This window comes from Thermobia domestica, chromosome 6, assembly GCF_964235325.1.
Source record: "Thermobia domestica chromosome 6, izTheDome1.hap1.1, whole genome shotgun sequence".
NCBI classification, from domain to species: Eukaryota; Metazoa; Arthropoda; class Insecta; order Zygentoma; family Lepismatidae; genus Thermobia; species Thermobia domestica.
The window spans coordinates 97169025-97186954 of record NC_137459.1 but is presented as its reverse complement, the minus strand read 5'-3'; the positions used below and the strand labels follow the sequence as shown (position 1 = coordinate 97186954).

The following is a 17930-nucleotide window of genomic DNA, read 5'->3' as shown; positions in this document are numbered from 1 at the left end:
TCCACTTCATCACGATAAATCACGTTTGGTACTAAGATGTCTTTTTCTGTCCGTATATATCCTTCACACTTCGTTGGAGACAAAATTGTTTTGTTCCCCAAGAAAACAGGATGAGAGAAACTATACAACAACATGAATAGGAAACAATAGCTATTAACAATAGTTTTCTAATCCTGGATAAATACGTAATTACAGCAAAATATCAGTAAGTTGTCCTTATTATATTGCTTCGGTTCTTATTAACATGAAAATTATAATGTTTTGTAAAAAAAAAAAAAAAAAAGGATGGGATGGGATTCGATGTGGTGTCAAAATAATAAAATAACTACGACTCCGCCACTCTACCAACCTAACCACGGAGGCTACGTTGTGTTGGCTCTTTTTTTTTAAAAGAAATAATCTTCATAACCATGGTGCGTATCGCTTCGAACCTCAAGATAAGAGTTTTTCTGTTTAATTCTATATTTTCGTACGACATCTTAGTTACAGAAGCTAATTTATATTTGGCAGGCAATCTACATACTAGGTTTTAACCAATAAATGCAACATTTTAGTCCACTATCGAGTTCCTTGATCCAACTTCTCGATTCCCCTACTGAATTCCCTCCGCAATTGTGATCTGCTACTGAAAAAATCCCTAGAAATCATCGTTGCCAGTATACACAAAACCGAGCATAATTTTGTTTTTTGCTTATATTTTTATTATTTTATTATATTTTTTGGAAATATCTCCTTAGATGGATTGCTTTCTATTATCTCCACATACTAATAACTGAATTTTACCCATAAACGTAAGGAAAATGGAATAAATGCGAAAAATCTTGAGTTACAGTATACGCGCAATTTTTTTTGCGCATGGGAGTACATGAGCGCCCCTTAATAATAATTTTAGATTGAGTTTAATTAAAATTATTGAAAATTGTTATGCTATATACTTCTGTCATATTGTTTGTTTAGCTTCAGTGAAAATGTTTAATATGGAAGAAACTTGTTTATAAAATTAGTGATAAGATATTCGGAACAAAGGAGTGCAGCGCTAGAATAACCAATGCATTTTAAAGCATACAATTACGAATACATAATCTCAGAAATTTAGCATCTTCGTGGAAATAATTTCCTAATTTATTCCTCATTCTTTTGTTAGCGGATGTCCATTCTTTGCTTGGCACTAGTAAAGTTGAAGTGCTTCACCAGAAATAATTAAATAATTTAAAAGGCATAACTCTCTAACTATCGTATATAATGTCCTAATGTTATCTGAATAATTTTCTTTGCGTCTATCACAAACGAGGCGGATCAGTGAAGTTGGGTATGCGTGAAAGAAAGATAGGTACGAAAAGCGTACACTAGCCAGAGCTAATAATTACTACAAGTGGATTTGCATTTCAATTTCTTAGTAACTATGGCACATTTTTAACCTTGTTTCTTTGTTCTCCCTCTACATAAATAATTTTCTTGCACAGAAGCATTTTCGTAGATTAGACAAATTTAGACATAAATTTTCAAATGGTGATCCCGTATTTTTCATGCGTACTTAGCGTAGATCGATAGGATGGAGCAATTATATTTTATGTCGAACGGGATGAGAGAAATTAACAAGTCCGGTTTAAACTTTACTATATTGCGCGTACTATACTCTTACCAAAATTCATATGCGGTAAGGTACGGTTAGGTTAGGTTGTGATTACTGAAATACGGTTGTCTTACATATATGTGTAATGCCGATTTACCAATTTCAAAATCATCCATTGCCTGCAAATCTCAATTGCATCAAGAGTTTCAAATTTTTACACATATATGTAATCACAAAGGTAAAATTGTTATCGAATTTACGCTGGTGAGGCTCGAAAAGAGCGGAGGCAGGAAAGTATCACACTCCATGCTGGGGCAGGCACTGTTCGAAGATTATAGTATGCCTTTAAACGTGCGATTCAATTATCAGTTTACTAAGATACGATTTTTCAGTGTTCTGAGTATTAATATATATTAAACAGCGAAGTTTGCCTAGAAATGTCACAAACAAACAAATAAACAAACAAAAAAAGATAGAGCAAGGGAGCTTTGTTAAAAACATGTGTATTTTAATTTCTTTCTGGCAGAATATGCAAGGACAAAAAGCGTCCTTCAAAAACATTGCGATATATCTGTTTGCCTAATAAGTAATTAATCACTATATCGCTTGTTGTAGAGTGTGGCTTTAGTTTTGTTTCTCTTTAATATGTTTTATAGTACAATATTTCTAATTTCATTCTTTAAAAAAAAAAAAAAACATTGCATGTACCTCTTTAACTGTTATGGTTATATCCGAAAACGAAACAAATCAGTTTTATAGGCGATTACCATGTAAACTTCTTCATATAACCCGCTTAAAGCTGGTTTATTTGTAACCAGCTAGCTGAACAGGAAGCGGAAATGACGTTTACTTCACCAGCGTATTAAATTACATCGACAATTTTTGATATAATTTATGCACACATTCCTCCAGTCTTCAAAACAAACTGCGAATCGAGGAAGTCAATAAAAATTGCACGTGGATGACACAACGCTGAAAGTTAGTTGTAGAATATTTACATATGTCTACAAGAGAAGACAAAAGAATTTCAAGATTATAGTCTATGGGCAAGTATTTCCATACATTCCTTTTAACTCCGGTTCCATTGTGAAGGTATTTAAATAGTACTTAGTAGAATAAGAGAGCATCAGAATTTTGAACTTTGATATGAGCTCTGGAAAAGAATGTTATGACTAAGTTACCAAACGAGTTTATCCATATCTAAATTGTTTAAGAATGTGCACACCTTGTTTCAAGAACAGTATATGAAAACAGAACACATAAATAAAGATAAGCATGGTAATAAAAACCATCCGGGAACACAATGGTTCAGTGGTTGGTGCAAAGGGTCTCTGATTTGACCTTAGATTATATAGGTTGGTGGTTAATAACATGTCCGGTAGATTTCATAGCATTCAACCAACATAAACAACATAAGCACGGAATGATAAACAATTATTTTTATCAGTCCACAGCCACGATGCGCATGATAGATACTGAAACATGTAATTTATGTAACAATCACAATTCTTTACGAACTTCAAACAGTAAAACAGGAGTGCTAGCAACTTTTATCTGTAGCATTGCAACACAAAATATAGAGTTCGACGAATAAGACAATGAGTTTATTGTGACTTTATCAAAAACACGAGTACGTAAAAACAAATAATAACCTTCAGAAAATCTGATAGACAATACCAAACAAACTGTAATGAAAAAGACCACATTTTTGAAACAAGTTTCTTTTAATCTCTTTTCACATGAATAATTTTGTAAGTGGGGTGCGTAATGCAACATTAGCGTTGCCCACGAGAGCGGACGAGACGAGACATAAAAGGTTTTCTCGTCTTCTTTCGTAAATTTTGAAGAAATGTCGTCTCGTTTCGAACAGCGGTGTAACTCTGTCTTCAACATTGGGGGGATGGGTAAGATCGTTCCCATAACATTTTTTTTAAAAAGTAATGTTCAAAATATTTATGAAGTTGAAAACAATGCTGTGGAGGGTCAGGGGAGCAGAGTTGTCTTTAACATTGGGAGGCAGCAGATTTGAGGCTTACTCTGGGGAACATCAATTCCATCTCACTTTCCTTTGCAACAATTTTTATACAGTCGGTTTGGTTACGGGCATATAATCTGAAGTACTCACTAACTACCTCTATAAAAATTCTTGAGGAAGTACTGCAGGATTCTGAAGCATGTATTTTTGGATAGAGCACATATTATTTCCTTAGTAAAGCCTTGACCCGACTACGGTAGGCCCCATAGTTTTGGAGTGATGGACCTTTAAAGTTCATTTTTTCACGTTTTCGGCAGTCTATAACTCCGAAAGGAAGCATTTGTGCATCCAGGTTGATACTTTTAGTCTTATCTTGGTGTCAGGAATCACCTCCCAAACGTTGTCGGTGTTGTTTTGAAACACACTGTATAGTTAGGATTACTGTTGCCAGCGAGTGAGTGAGCTCAGTAAGATTAGTTACTGTTGATTTTTAGGGTAGAAAACCATGCCGACTTTGTGAAATAATTGGACAAATGGGTGAATATATATAATATTTTTCCTAATAACAATTTTAAATATCAGGTCGGGCCACGGTTTCTCAGTGGTAGAGCGTTCACCTCTGGTGCTTGGGGTCCCGGTTCGATCCCAGCCCCCGCCAAGTGAACTTTGTGGTGGACAAGCACCGTGTGCGTGGGTTTTCTCGGAGTTCTCCCGTTTCCTCCCACTTTCTTCATTCCACCATTTCATTCATTACTCATCATCACCTTCTCCTTTAGCCTAACCGGCATAATTCTGGGATGTAAAACTCAAAGATTTCATTTCATTTTTCAAATATCAGAGATTGTCACTTAGTTACTTTATATATCAATATTATTTTATTGACAGTTGGGAATTGGACAAGTATCAATAATTTTCAGGTAATTCGAAAGTAATAATTGGCTAATGAGTTATTAAATATCACACGTAATGTATATTTTAGTGATTGGTAGCAATCATGGATGATATATGGTGGAATTTTGTCAGGTCTGGAGAGGTTTGAAGCTTAAGCCTTTTGAAAGCATCTAGGACTTCTTTCACTACACTGTAAGTAAATGTAAAATCATTACGCAGCTCAGAGTTTACATGATGTGACAAAGGATCAAGATCATACTAAGATTTGTTATACGAGACCTGAAAATGTTACATAAATGTATTAGCAACATCTGTTTCAGTATTTTTGATTGACATTCTTCTCATTTATGTATCTATCAAAAGCTTGAAATTTCCCCTTTGACTACACAGTAATTTCTTTTAACTTATTTAAATGATTTATTTGTTGTTTTTTAAACTTGTACTCATTTTCTTACATGTTTTTTGCTCTTAATCAATTTGAATATTGTAGATGTGGACAAAGCAGGATATTTCTGACTAATTTTCTTACGTGGTACGTGCTTGTCAAGAATTTCGTTCATTACTTTATAGAAAGCAACAACAACTTCGTCAACGATAGAACTGCTAACTACAGTTTCACAATTTGCGGACGTCATTTTAATGTGTGCTTTTAATGGGATTCTCCTACTGAAACGAAAGTCAATAAATAAAGGTGTTGAGTATCTTCAGATATCAATTATTAACATTCATACCTGACTTCAGTTGAGTTGATTTTGAGTTTAACGTCCCTTTCAGCAGCAAGGCTATATGAGACGGGATCTACTGATTAACGTGGAATCCGAACCACATGAGCTCTAGCCGGGAACCGAACGCGGGTCTCCTACACCAAAGGCGCATACGCTAACCACTTAGCCACGAAGGAGCTCATATCTGATTTCAAGGTCATTGATATTTGTAAAAACTAGATCTAACTTTCTGCCAAGTTTATTTATGATAGTATTTAATGTTTTAAATTGTATATTTTATAAATGTATGTGTCTTCTGGCAGGTATTTGTGGAACTTTAAAAATAAAATAAAATAAAATAAAATGAACTTCGACTATGTGCGATTGATTCCAATTGCCTATTAAAAAATCTTTTCGGTTGCAAAAGGCTACACAATCAATGTAATTTTGATATACAGAGTTGTTAGCTCCAGGTCTAAAATATACAAGATGCACAGGAAAAAAATATTTAAACTAATTTTTATACATACACATGCATACCAACAAAGAATTGAAAATTTCAAGGGGCTGAAGATTGTCTAATGGGGCTCAGTCCCCCTGGTTACCCCCAGCTACGGGCTTACCCAGGACCATATACACCAGATGCGAAAACATAAGCATATGGCTTGTAGGAAGGAACATGTAAGTGGAAAATAAGATAGAATTCGGTGCACGTGCCTTTTATTATTACCGCAATTTGTATTCCCTAAACTTTTTTTTGTCTTGTCATACTTGCTTCTATTCTTTCCATTGTTAGAAAGCCTCCCCTACTGTGCTTCTGTTACGTGTGCCGAGTCTCTTCGAAACGAGAAACTCGCTCTAGGGTTGCGCTCCACGATGTTGAATATTTTCTTTCTCAGTCATCAGGCTAGCAGCAACAGAGTGAGCTCGAATCGCACAGTCGATAGTAGCGAGTAGTTGTTCAACTTTCGACCTCCGTATCAACAAACAAGCGTGGTTTGGGTAAAGCTACAGCGGCGAGGTTGGAAGCAGCTGTTATTTGTATAAGAAACAGTGCGCGGGAACGACGCGTTTAGATAGTACTAGAATAGTGAGAGTGATCATGACGAAAAGCAACTCAAGTGACACGTTCAAGCCCAGTTCAAATGATGTGACAGCCAAAATATCACAGAAACAACCACGTTTTATTTACATTCTTACTGTTTTAAGTGCAATTGGTGGATTTTTGTTTGGTTATGACACGGGTGTTGTATCGGGTGCAATGCTCCGCGTGCGGTAAGTAAAACATTATTTATTTTAAATAGAAGTAAAACGTAATTTAAAATTTATGATTCTGTACCAGGAACATGATTTAATTAAATATGTATACATACGCAAGATCAAAATTAAAATTCTTGGTCTCGTAAGAGAGTGTCTAGCCTTAAATGACAATGAAATATTCGTAGTGAATACTGACGGACGTCTGCTGTTCAATAATTTTTATTCACGATTTCCTTCGGGTAACTTTATATTATGTACTTCTTTTTGGATGAGGGGGGCGCGGTGGCTCAGTGGTAGAGCGTTCACCTCTGGTGCTTGGGGTCCCGGGTTCGATCCCAGCCCCCGCCAAGTGAACTTTGTGGTGGACAAACACCGTGCTCGTGGTTTTTCTCGGGGTTCTCCCGTTTCCTCCCACTTTATTCATTCCACCATTTCACTCATATCTAATTATCACCGTCTCCTTTAGCCTAACCGGCATAACCGTGGGACGTAAAACTTAAAGATTTCATTTTTTTTTTCTTTTTGGATGGTTACAGTGATGAGTTATTGACGTCTTCCATGTCCGAGGCTACATTTACGGAAGACGCATGATAAATGCAAGCAAATGGTAATGAATTATTTGTTGTGTGATGAAGTAATAATTAAATAAGAAGATTCCTAAAATAACTACAAGCGCTATGTCTATCACACAATGCACATTACCCAAGATCAAACCTGTGAACCTGCCTATTTGAAAGCCTGATGCATTTACTCTTTCGAAAATTTGTTAAATAATAATTCATGTCGTTGCTCATTCCATCAAAAAAAAAAAAAAAAAAAAAAAAAAAAAAAAACAACTTATTCTTGTTTAAACTTAAACCGCCTTATGCAGAGACGTTTTGAAGTATGATTAGCATCATACTAAATGACTGACTACTGCAGGAAACAAATGTTAGTCGAACTCTTTAGTATGATACTAATCACGCGTCAGAAAGACTCTGCATAAGGCCCAAAATGTTTTTATTTCAATGTTTCTTTTTGTTTGTTTGTTTACTAACAGTAGCTTCAAGCTCAATTTTTAAAACCGTGATAAAATGTTTCCAGAAATTTGAAGAGCACTACAGCCGAAATATGAATGAATTATTACATACATCTGTAAGGCAGTGGCGGCCGGTGGATTGTGGTTTCGGGTGTTGCAGTATGAACGATAAGAGACAGAAGATATAAAGTTGACTCATTGACTAATCAGCATAACTTTAGATGCAAATGTTATGTGACATATTAAATAAAATTCTGTTTTTAAAAAATAAAAATGCAGAACATTTTATCCGATTAATCACCTTAATTAATTAGTAAATTCATTCTCCTCTCTTTGATTTGAGCAAATCTATTTAATACATGCTGGTTGAACTCTGGTATTCTTATTGTCAGGTCTTTTTCGATGGAAAGCATAACCAATGGTGATAACCTTTCTTGGGACATTCAATTCTTTGAAAGTGTCGATTCTTTCTCATGTGGAAAAAAACTTTTCGTCTTTTGCTGACGCCATAGGTACAGTTAATATTAATTTCAGAAGCTTTGTAGATTCACTAAATATTTTTTCTAGATTACTGCGAACGTTTCATTCTAGCAAACTCAGTCCCTGACAGTGATCCGAATTCCTCTTCAGCGTTGACTGAAGAGAGTTCGTAGCAGAGATTAGTGTTGTAAAAATGTACACCTTGTCTCAAAAAGGTTGAGCGCATTCTTTATTGGTGTTTTGAGGCAAAAATTTTCTAAGTCCAGCTTCGGGTATCTTCGGGAAAAAGTAAGCCAGGTTCGAACCTCCAAGCCAGCCTTTGCAATCGGGAAAAAGTTTGCAGATGTGTTTTTCTTCTTTTAAATATAATAAGACTTGTTACCAAGTGTTTAAAAAAGCAACATTGATTGAAATACTTAATGACACAATATTTCGAAACTTTGTATTAATGTCACCACATGCTTGTTTGTCATTTAGCTCTCCATACGTAATGGAACATTTAAATACGTTAAGGAATCTTTCCATATGTAAAAGAATGCTTAAAGTTAAGAAATAGAACTTAATTATCGCCTGAGTACTAAAATAAAAGTCAAAGTAGAACAGAAACGGCGTTTGTAATGGATATGAATGTCATAATTATCTTGAGATCCGTTATACATCGCTAGAAGGTTGTGTTAGCTCATTGGTAAGCTGTCGGATTTCAAATCATAAGGTTGAGGGTTCGAATCCCGTCTAGGCTAATCCTTTTTTTAAAATTATATTTTCCGCAATGCATGAAAAATTATATAAAATAATTACATTAGAATACATAAGTTGTGTATATATAACATAATCATTGCAGAACATAGTAATTATTATGTTTAAAATATAACATCTGAGATAATTTTCACAGTAGGTCGGTATTATATATGAGGATGTAAATACAAGTTAGGAAAATCATTTAATAGCAATAAATAAGTTATGTAGTGTATTTATTTGCATCTATTTGTCATACAGATGTAACTTCTCAATATTCTCATTACAGCATGTCATTTACATTCGTGAAATACAATATATTCCTACGGATATAGAAAGTGTATAAACAGAGTATCCAAAGTCGTATCCTGCTTCAAGACACATAACTTTTCCCGATCCCCTTAACGTCACGGGAAGAAACACAAATTCTCTTTACAACGGAATGTCGTTGCTTAGAGTCTCATTCGAATACGTTGAATATGCTTTTGTATATTCATCTCTCTCTCTCTCTCTCTCTCTCTCTCTCTCTTTCGCTTTGTTTATGTGTGTGTGTGTGTGTGTGTGTGTGTGTGTGTTGCGGAATATCCCAAGTTGAATACAACATTTGCCAAGTATATGAGCATCATTGTCATCGAATATCAGAAATTGAAAATCGTGTTTCTTCAGATTGGGTTTGCGTGTTCATGTTAGCTCACTGGTAGAGTACGGACTTGCCAATAAAGAGGTCTTGAGTTCAAAGCCTACAGCTAATTATCATTCTTTTGTTGGTAGGATTGCACAGAAATCGGATACAAGGAGTGGTTTACTTCTAGAAATATTTTCAGAAGCGTTTAGGTAGCCCTGAAAAGGGCTGTTTTCGGGAGTTAAGGCGGGGACATTAATATTGTGTCCAAGACCCTTCTGAATTTATTACACGCTCCATTCTTCTGGGCATGGAATCTATTACATGGGTGACAAATCTATCTCCTTCCCCTACCTCCAGCCATGCTTCGGAAACAAGATGCCACAGGTCATCCTGAGTTCTTGGAGGATCTGCCTCAGGCCAACTTTCCCTTAGAGTACGCTTCACTTCTGCCCACATATTTTCCATGAGATTGAGGTCTGCTCCACGAGCGGCCAGTCGATTAAATCAATCTCAGGGTGCCCTGCGAACCATTCCTGAATCACACGGGAAGTATGTATTGGCGACTGGTATTGCTGGAACTGAATTACACCATCAGGCTGAAATACTCGTACAGATAGCACCATGATATTACTGATAATGTCTAAGTACTGAGCGTTGTCCAGATGTCCTTCAATTCTATGAAGCTGTCCTGCTCCGCGACTGGAAATCCAACCCCAACATAAAATAGATACATGGCCACTGCGATTGCAAGCAGCCACATATCCATGGTCATATCGGGTGCCTCTCGGACGATACACAAAACGGCGTCCCTCCTTTGATGTTGTGAATATGGATTCATCTGAGAAAACTACGTTTTCCCAATTGAGACCCACATTCGCCTGTGCAAACGCGAGACGGTAAATTTTGTGGTCACCTGAGAGTTTTTCCTTCACGGCAGCAACACGGCCACGTAGCCCAGCATGACGAAGCCTTCGCAGAGCTGTATGCTTACTACCAGGAAAGAGAGAAACTTCCCTTAGCTGTCTAGACGTCCTTAGTGGGTCTAACCGGGCTTCGTTTACTAATCTCGCATCTTGGGCTTCGGTTGACACATGCGGACGACCAGGAGATCGTAAATTATCAGTCTGACCTGTAGCACCATATTTCCGAATCCATCGCCTTCCTGTAGAGGCCGGTACACCTACTCGCCTGCTAGCTGCAGTTGCAGAATAACCTTCCAACTCCCATAAAGTAATTACTGCTGTACGTCTATCCATGAGCTCCTTCGTGGCTAAGTGGTTAGCGTCCGCGCCTTTGACGTGGGAGGTCCGGGTTCGATTCCCGGCGGGAGCTCATGTGGTTCGGATTCCACGTTAATCAGTAGGTCCACGTCTCATATAGCCTTGCTGCTGAAAGGGACGCTAAACTAAAATCAACTCAACTCAACGTCTATCCATAAGGAAGCAATAGGTAAAAGCTAGTACCTGACGTGGGATTGGTTACTTGCACGACACGCCTATTGTGGGGAACAGCGTTGCCAGATCTAGCATAATGATGCTAGATCTAGCATAATTTGCATGTCTCTAGCATCTAGCATCTTGTTTTTAGCATCCTGCCCAAATCTAGCACAATTTCAGCAAGTTTATCAAAACATGAACAATAGATGGTTAGTAAAAGAATACTAAAAGCTAGTTGACTGCCGACGTCGGTAGTCATGAACTCTACAAGGCAAAGACATCGTTCATTACTCTAAGCTGTAAGCGTCGGTGGACTACAGATGGTCAATTATTGACCTCTCGCAAGAAATTGGTGGCCCCGCAGCGACGATCCGTGGTGGCCCAAGTTCCGTTTTGGAAACTTTACCACCAGCAGCAGAGACGCGATGAAACGCCAACGAACCACAAAATTACTCTCCCAAAATATGTCAAAATGCCTATATGTGTGATTTGTTTATATTTAGGTGAATCAAAAAAACACAAAACAAATACCCGGGGTGGACGCAAACTATCAATATTACGATTACTAGGCACGTGTTCTCCTGACTTCCCCACGGAAACGATCATAAAAAGCTTGGTTGTTGAAGGATAAATCATTGACGTCTTAATTTAGCCAATCAGACAAACCCCTACATCTCGAGTTCTAGAAGGTGATACCGTGAACCGTTTCAGATTTATTGCTTCCTGGTGGAGTACTATCCATGAGCAAAATTTGAGCATAATAGCCGACATGCATCTTCGGTGCCTCTTATCTTTAGTACAATTTTAACCAGAGATGGTGTGGGTCAATGAAAATTTGATCCACGACCCACCATGACCCACTATCACCCACCACCCAAATGCCCCATTGGCCCACTCTGACCCATCAACCATCGTGATCCACTCTGACCCACCACCAACTATGAACCACTCTGAACCATTGCGACCAACTCCGACCCACCAAAACCCATCGACATCAACTCTGACCGATGGCCCACGTTCTCCTCTCCATTGACTAAAGAGGTTACACTTGTAATAAAACAAGACTGTGAAATTATCACTTATCGGAGTTTGAATTTCTACCGTCAATGGCTCAAGCACCTCTCTGTTACAATACTGGTGGGTCTGACCTTTACGATATATAATGGCAAAGTGTTTCTCATCTTCCAAATTAAAATGAATTTAAATTTATCATATATAATTATTTCTTTGTTGCCTTACAGACACATTTCAGTAGAAAATAGGGTGAAATTTGAAAGTTTCAAATCAAAGAAAAGTAGACCAACGTAAAAAAAAAAGAGAGAGAGAGAGAGAGAGAAACTAATTTTCTATATAATTAAGCATGCCGTACTAATTGAAAATGCCCATGTAATTAAGTTTAGAATACAAATTTTATGGCCATTTTTCTCTAACTTTATGGCTTGATTGCCTTATGCTCGGAACGCTCCATACATTAAACACCAGCTTCAGCAATTATAAATAGAAAGCAGTGGGTATAAAATTCAAAAAGAACTTTAGTTTGCATTACTCAATTTGTTTCTCAACTAATATCAATCGTTTTCGATTATTTTTACAAATCAACCCACTACCAATTTCCAATATATAGAAAATGCACCCCCGTCCCCCCGCTCATAAAAGATAATTTAAAAAAATGCCAGGACATATTTTCTTTATTTTTAATAAAGAGTTATATGTTGAATTTCAGCTCTCAGTTGAACGGCTTGTAAGATACTAAATTTTTCGCAAAAATTCGGACTTCTACTCCCCCTAAGGATATGTATTATAATGAAAGTGACACGCGTATGGTAACTTCCCAGTTGGGAATGAAGCCTGATTATATACCAAACGTCAATTCATTTGACTTTGCAATTTGACCGTGATGATTACGCAGACATAGTTACTTTCAATTTTTTATGATACATATCCTTATTTCATATGTTACAGATGATTCAAAAATATTTTTTCAAGCAGTTAGCTCCTCTAGAATCTCACATGCTGCATCCCAAAATCCAACTCCTACTATCCTATGACAATCCAAAAGTGACTGAACTTTTTTTATTAGGAACAAATGACAAAAGAAAAATGGAGATCTTGAAAGTAAAATGTAGAAAAGCTCGGTGCCCCCAATAACTACATATTTCTCCACCCCTTCATCCCGAACTTAAAAATAAAACTTAATTCGAATATGGTTAATTAGTGAATTTATTACAGTTAAATTCCACTCACTACATGCTACAGCTACAACTATGTAACAAAAAATAACAACTGTGAAACATGTTCTGAATTACTATTAGATTTCTTACGCTATTATTAAACATATTAGAATAGTAAAAGAGGATTGTTCGTGAAATAGTATATTTGCTCTTGATTTATAACTTTTTCATACGGAAAAATTTAAAATATTATTCAAGTTTTAAACTTTGCACTCTGCAAATATGTTGCCCTCTAGGCAATGGGACTAATGTGAAATGTGGACTAATGTGGACTAATGGGAAATGCTGCACTATTAGCGGCGCTGAAAACTTACGATTCGATTCTAATATCGAATGATTTCGATATCTTTATGTCGCTACGTAACCACCCTGGGTGCTAATGGAAGCTTAATTGGACTTGAATTGAAAGTAGAACTATTCACCTAAGAGACCACGAAACTATAGATTCGATACTAATATCGACCCGTTTCTAGCATTTTTGATATGTATCCCAACAGTACTCTTTTTCCAGACTGTAAGAAATATAGTTAAAATTGCTCTAGATATATCAGAATTATGTTGAAATACACACATAAATCCACTTTTATATTCTGTATAAATAGAGAGTGAGCGAGCGAGAGAGGGCGACTCAAGGCATCACCACCTCCACATTGCAAAAGCATATATCAGGAATTGAATTGAAAATCTATGTAAAGACTTTCTGCTGTGGCATGCTTCATAAGGACAATTCCAGTCTGCTCACGTGACCTTTGGGGTTCATGAATTTTTTTTTGCGAGCGTTCCGACTTTGGATTCTCTGTTTATACCTTCTGTTTATGCATCGAATAACTTTTCAAGAACATAAATGACATTCTGTATTATGAATGTTGAGAATTACCCTCTATATGACAAATAGCTGCAAATAAATACGCTACATGATTTATTTATTGCTATTGAACGAGTTTCTTAACTTGTATTTACATCCTCATATATAATACCGACCTACTGTGAAAATTATCTCAGATGTTATATTTTAAACATAATAATTACTATGTTCTGCAATGATTATGTTATATATACACAACTTATGTATTCTAATGTAATTATTTTATATAATTTTTCATGCATTGCGGAAAATATAATTTTAAAAAAAGGATTAGCCTAGACGGGATTCGAACCCTCAACCTTATGATTTGAAATCCGACAGCTTACCAATGAGCTAACACAACCTTCTAGCGATGTATAACGGATCTCAAGATAATTATGACATTCATATCCATTACAAACGCCGTTTCTGTTCTACTTTGACTTTTATTTTAGTACTCAGGCGATAATTAAGTTCTATTTCTTAACTTTGAGCATTCTTTTACATATGGAAAGATTCCTTAACGTATTTAAATGTTCCATTACGTATGGAGAGCTAAATGACAAACAAGCATGTGGTGACATTAATACAAAGTTTCGAAATATTGTGTCATTAAGTATTTCAATCAATGTTGCTTTTTTAAACACTTGGTAACAAGTCTTATTATATTTAAAAGAAGAAAAACACATCTGCAAACTTTTTCCCGATTGCAAAGGCTGGCTTGGAGGTTCGAACCTGGCTTACTTTTTCCCGAAGATACCCGAAGCTGGACTTAGAAAATTATTGCCTCAAAACACCAGTAAAGAATGCGCTCAACCTTTTTGAGACAAGGTGTACATTGAACACACTTTATTAACAGTTTATCCAAAAAAAAAAATAAATAAATAAAAATAAAAAAATAAAATAAAATAAAATAAATTGAGGAAATATATCTGGTGCAAACAACACTACTGCCATAAGATATCCTGTAAATTTAAACTGGATTTTTTTTTTCGAACACACTCCTAAATTGCCCTTTGCTTGTTTTGTCTAAGCCTTAATTACAAATGTTTCCTCAGTTGAAAGCTGGTCAATGTTTTTTGTAAGTTATTTACAGAAGTCATGGTATACAATTCATTCAGAATTTGTAGGTTATTTACAGAATTAAAGCACGCACAATAAAATTAAATCTAATAATTAAAAACCAAAACAGCTGATACAAAATAGGTACTGGTATATGAATTCCGAATGTCACATATTCATACATGAACACACACACATGTGCGTAAAAGAAAAAACTACATTCTAAATCATCCATCTTGGTTGTTACGCAATGCACGATGAACACAATACACTTCCACATGAGGCGAAACAATGCTTACCAATGTGATATGTTCTGGAAAGGAAACCTCGAAACCCGCCAGACGAAGGATCAGTATGTGACAGAAGCCAAAAATCAAAGAACATCAAAACAAACAGCACTGCCAGTTGTATACCCAGAAATGTTAACTGGGAGCGGTCCAAAGTATTTGAGGGAGGTCCAATTCGTCTACATAATATGGAACCTAGCTTATACTGCACCCGAAAAGACGATAAGTAATTCTTACTTACTGTCATCTATATTTTTAGAAAAATTGTTAGAACTATTATTTTTATAAGAAAAGAAAAGTACATGATGAGGCGCAAAATAAAATATTTAGCCTACACCAATCGTTTCTCTGTTAAACAAGTATAGTTCGTTAAGAAAGTCTACAAATGTTAGTCAAGTTTCGAAATTTTTGGGAGGTCCAGAGACCCGGTGGACCCCCCTCGTGGCTACGCCCCTGAGCATTGCTAACTAGTCCCAAATTCAATGTGGCGTTGCCCATCATACAGTTTTATGTGGAAATTTTCAATAGTATAAAATATATTTATTTTATAAAAGAAATATGTATATACTAAAATACTATCCACAGATGGGGGGGGGGTAGTGGATTCTACATTTTGACTTGTTAATATTTGGTTCACAAATTACTGTAGAAGAAGCCTTCATTATCAATATAAGCTAAGAATTAACTCGTAAATGCGTGTCTACTTTCATTTGTTTCCTCCTCTACTAGATATTTTCTTTCTTATTTTGTAATTCTGCAATCACCATTTTTAATTATCATTATATTGATTTTCTTCAATATAAGTACTGTAATTTAAAAATATGAATGCATAAAAACAAATTCCATTTGTTAATTGCTAGTGAAAGAAAATTCAGAAATCTTATATAGCGTGAAAAACCTTCTCGTTCACTGGAAACCGTGCTGTGTTGCAGAAGCACTGCAACGACCAGTCCCTTTAACTTCTGAGATAGGGGAAAGAAGACTTAACATTTGCTCCAATTGCCGCGCTGAAGGAATCTGGTCGTTGTATGCTCGCTGCAACACAATATAAATTAGAGACTCTGTGACGGATTATTTTTTGCTTTTTAAAACGGATTAACGGAACGGACAGTTACAGAAGTAAAAAATATGTTATTTAAAGTGTATATATGCAAGTATTAAAAAGTATTTTTTCTGTTCTTTATTACTATTGATAATAATATTTTTTTCTTGAAATACTTTGGTCGTTGCGCAACGCTGCAACACTAACATTAGCCGCCACTGCTGTAAGGACTTGAGAAGAAAGCCAGTAAGCTCTCATTAGATTTCAGCCACCAATCCATTATTCAGGTGGTGAGACGTTTAGCATACACAAAGTGGCAAGGCAGGTTTTAGAGCGCAGGTTTGCCCTTATGGAGGTATTGGGGGGGGGGCATAATTTTTCATCAAAAATGGTACATTCAAGCTGAAGAGTTGGGGGGGGGGTGTAAGCCCTTGCACACAAGCATTGAGTCATGTTCAACCGAGGGAATTCTTCGAGGATAATGAGAAGTATTTTTTTTCGTATAACTTTTTTTTTTTTTTTTTTAAGTATATAGTAACAAATTCAGAGGCACTGTTTCCCCTCAACTATTTCTGTCAGGGGCTTTCCTCAAAACTATCCATCTCTACAAAAGTATAGTATAGAGCTCTTTCTTGAATATTTTGATGGGTGTAATGAGACATAAAAGCTTATGAATAGTCTGTTGTTTGATCAATGAAATGTGTGCGTCCAGAGAGTTCCAGTTCAGTCTTAATATTCTCTTCAACACCCTTTCAAATGCCCTGACATTCTCTCGCAAAGTTCGAACTAGTGGCGGCTTTAGGATTTTAATTTTGGCCCGCTCCCTCACTTATGGATACATATACACATTTGATTGATTAATGACAGTAGGAATTTACTTTTACAGTAATGATTGATGCCATTTGTTAAATAATTATCTACCATTAATATAAATAGTTGAAAATGCATTTACTCTTTATTGTATCTTTTACCGATTATAGGCTATATTTTTGAAAATTTTTGCGTAGGCTCGTGCCTATCCGGCCTACCCGCTAAAGTTGCCACTGGTTCGAACTCAATTCATTCATTGTGCAATCATCTCAATTCTTGCGAAGTTGAAGATCGTAATGAAGCCAAATAGTTTGTAAGTGCTGAGTAGTACTTTCCAAATTTGAAGGTGCACACCCCTATCAGTGACAACGCCGACTTTAATTTCTTGAGGTGGGGGAGGGGCGAAAAAGAAACAGATACACTATACCGAAAAATATACTTCAATATTTCTTGGCTTGCATTACAATACAACATATCTGGACAGGCAAGCGTTACCACCAGAGGTTGCGCTTTGGCGTCGTCACTGTTCCTGATGGGGATGTGAAAGAGATGTGAGTAGAACGATGCATTTGTATAATACAGGAAGGATAAAGAAAGGCATGAGAAATAGTTATTCAAATCATTATCACCTTAATTCAGAGTTTTTCAACCTATTTCATATTGGTTACCCCCTTTATCACGTCTTTTGCCAGCGGTCCAAATAACTAATTTCCGGCTTCTAATACGCTCCTTGATTATTGCTTTTTATTGCTTACTAGCTGAAATACCCATTCTTCGCATGGGGGCTATATTTGGAAGTCAACGCCTATGGGAGTATCACTATTCATCTCAGCAACCGTGAAAAATACGGATTTGACACTAGTATAGGTCATTTTAAATTATTTTTACATGTCTCGGTATTCACCGCCTCCAAGTGACCCCCGGCCCGCAGCCGAATGGGGGTGAATTTGGAAGTTA

General features: G+C 36.3%; 1 protein-coding gene across 3 annotated transcripts in view; it reads left to right on the top strand.

Moving 5' to 3' along the window:
- Nucleotides 1-6060: 6060 nt before the first annotated feature.
- LOC145688109 (proton myo-inositol cotransporter-like) overlaps nt 6061-17930 on the top strand; it is a 221342-nt gene continuing 209472 nt past the window's right edge. For all 3 annotated transcript variants that reach the window (XM_081761859.1, XM_081761860.1, XM_081761858.1), the window contains exon 1: nt 6061-6418. In XM_081761859.1, the coding sequence (XP_081617985.1) occupies nt 6246-6418 (173 nt within the window). In that variant the 5' untranslated portion in view covers nt 6061-6245. The remainder of the gene's footprint in view (nt 6419-17930) is intronic.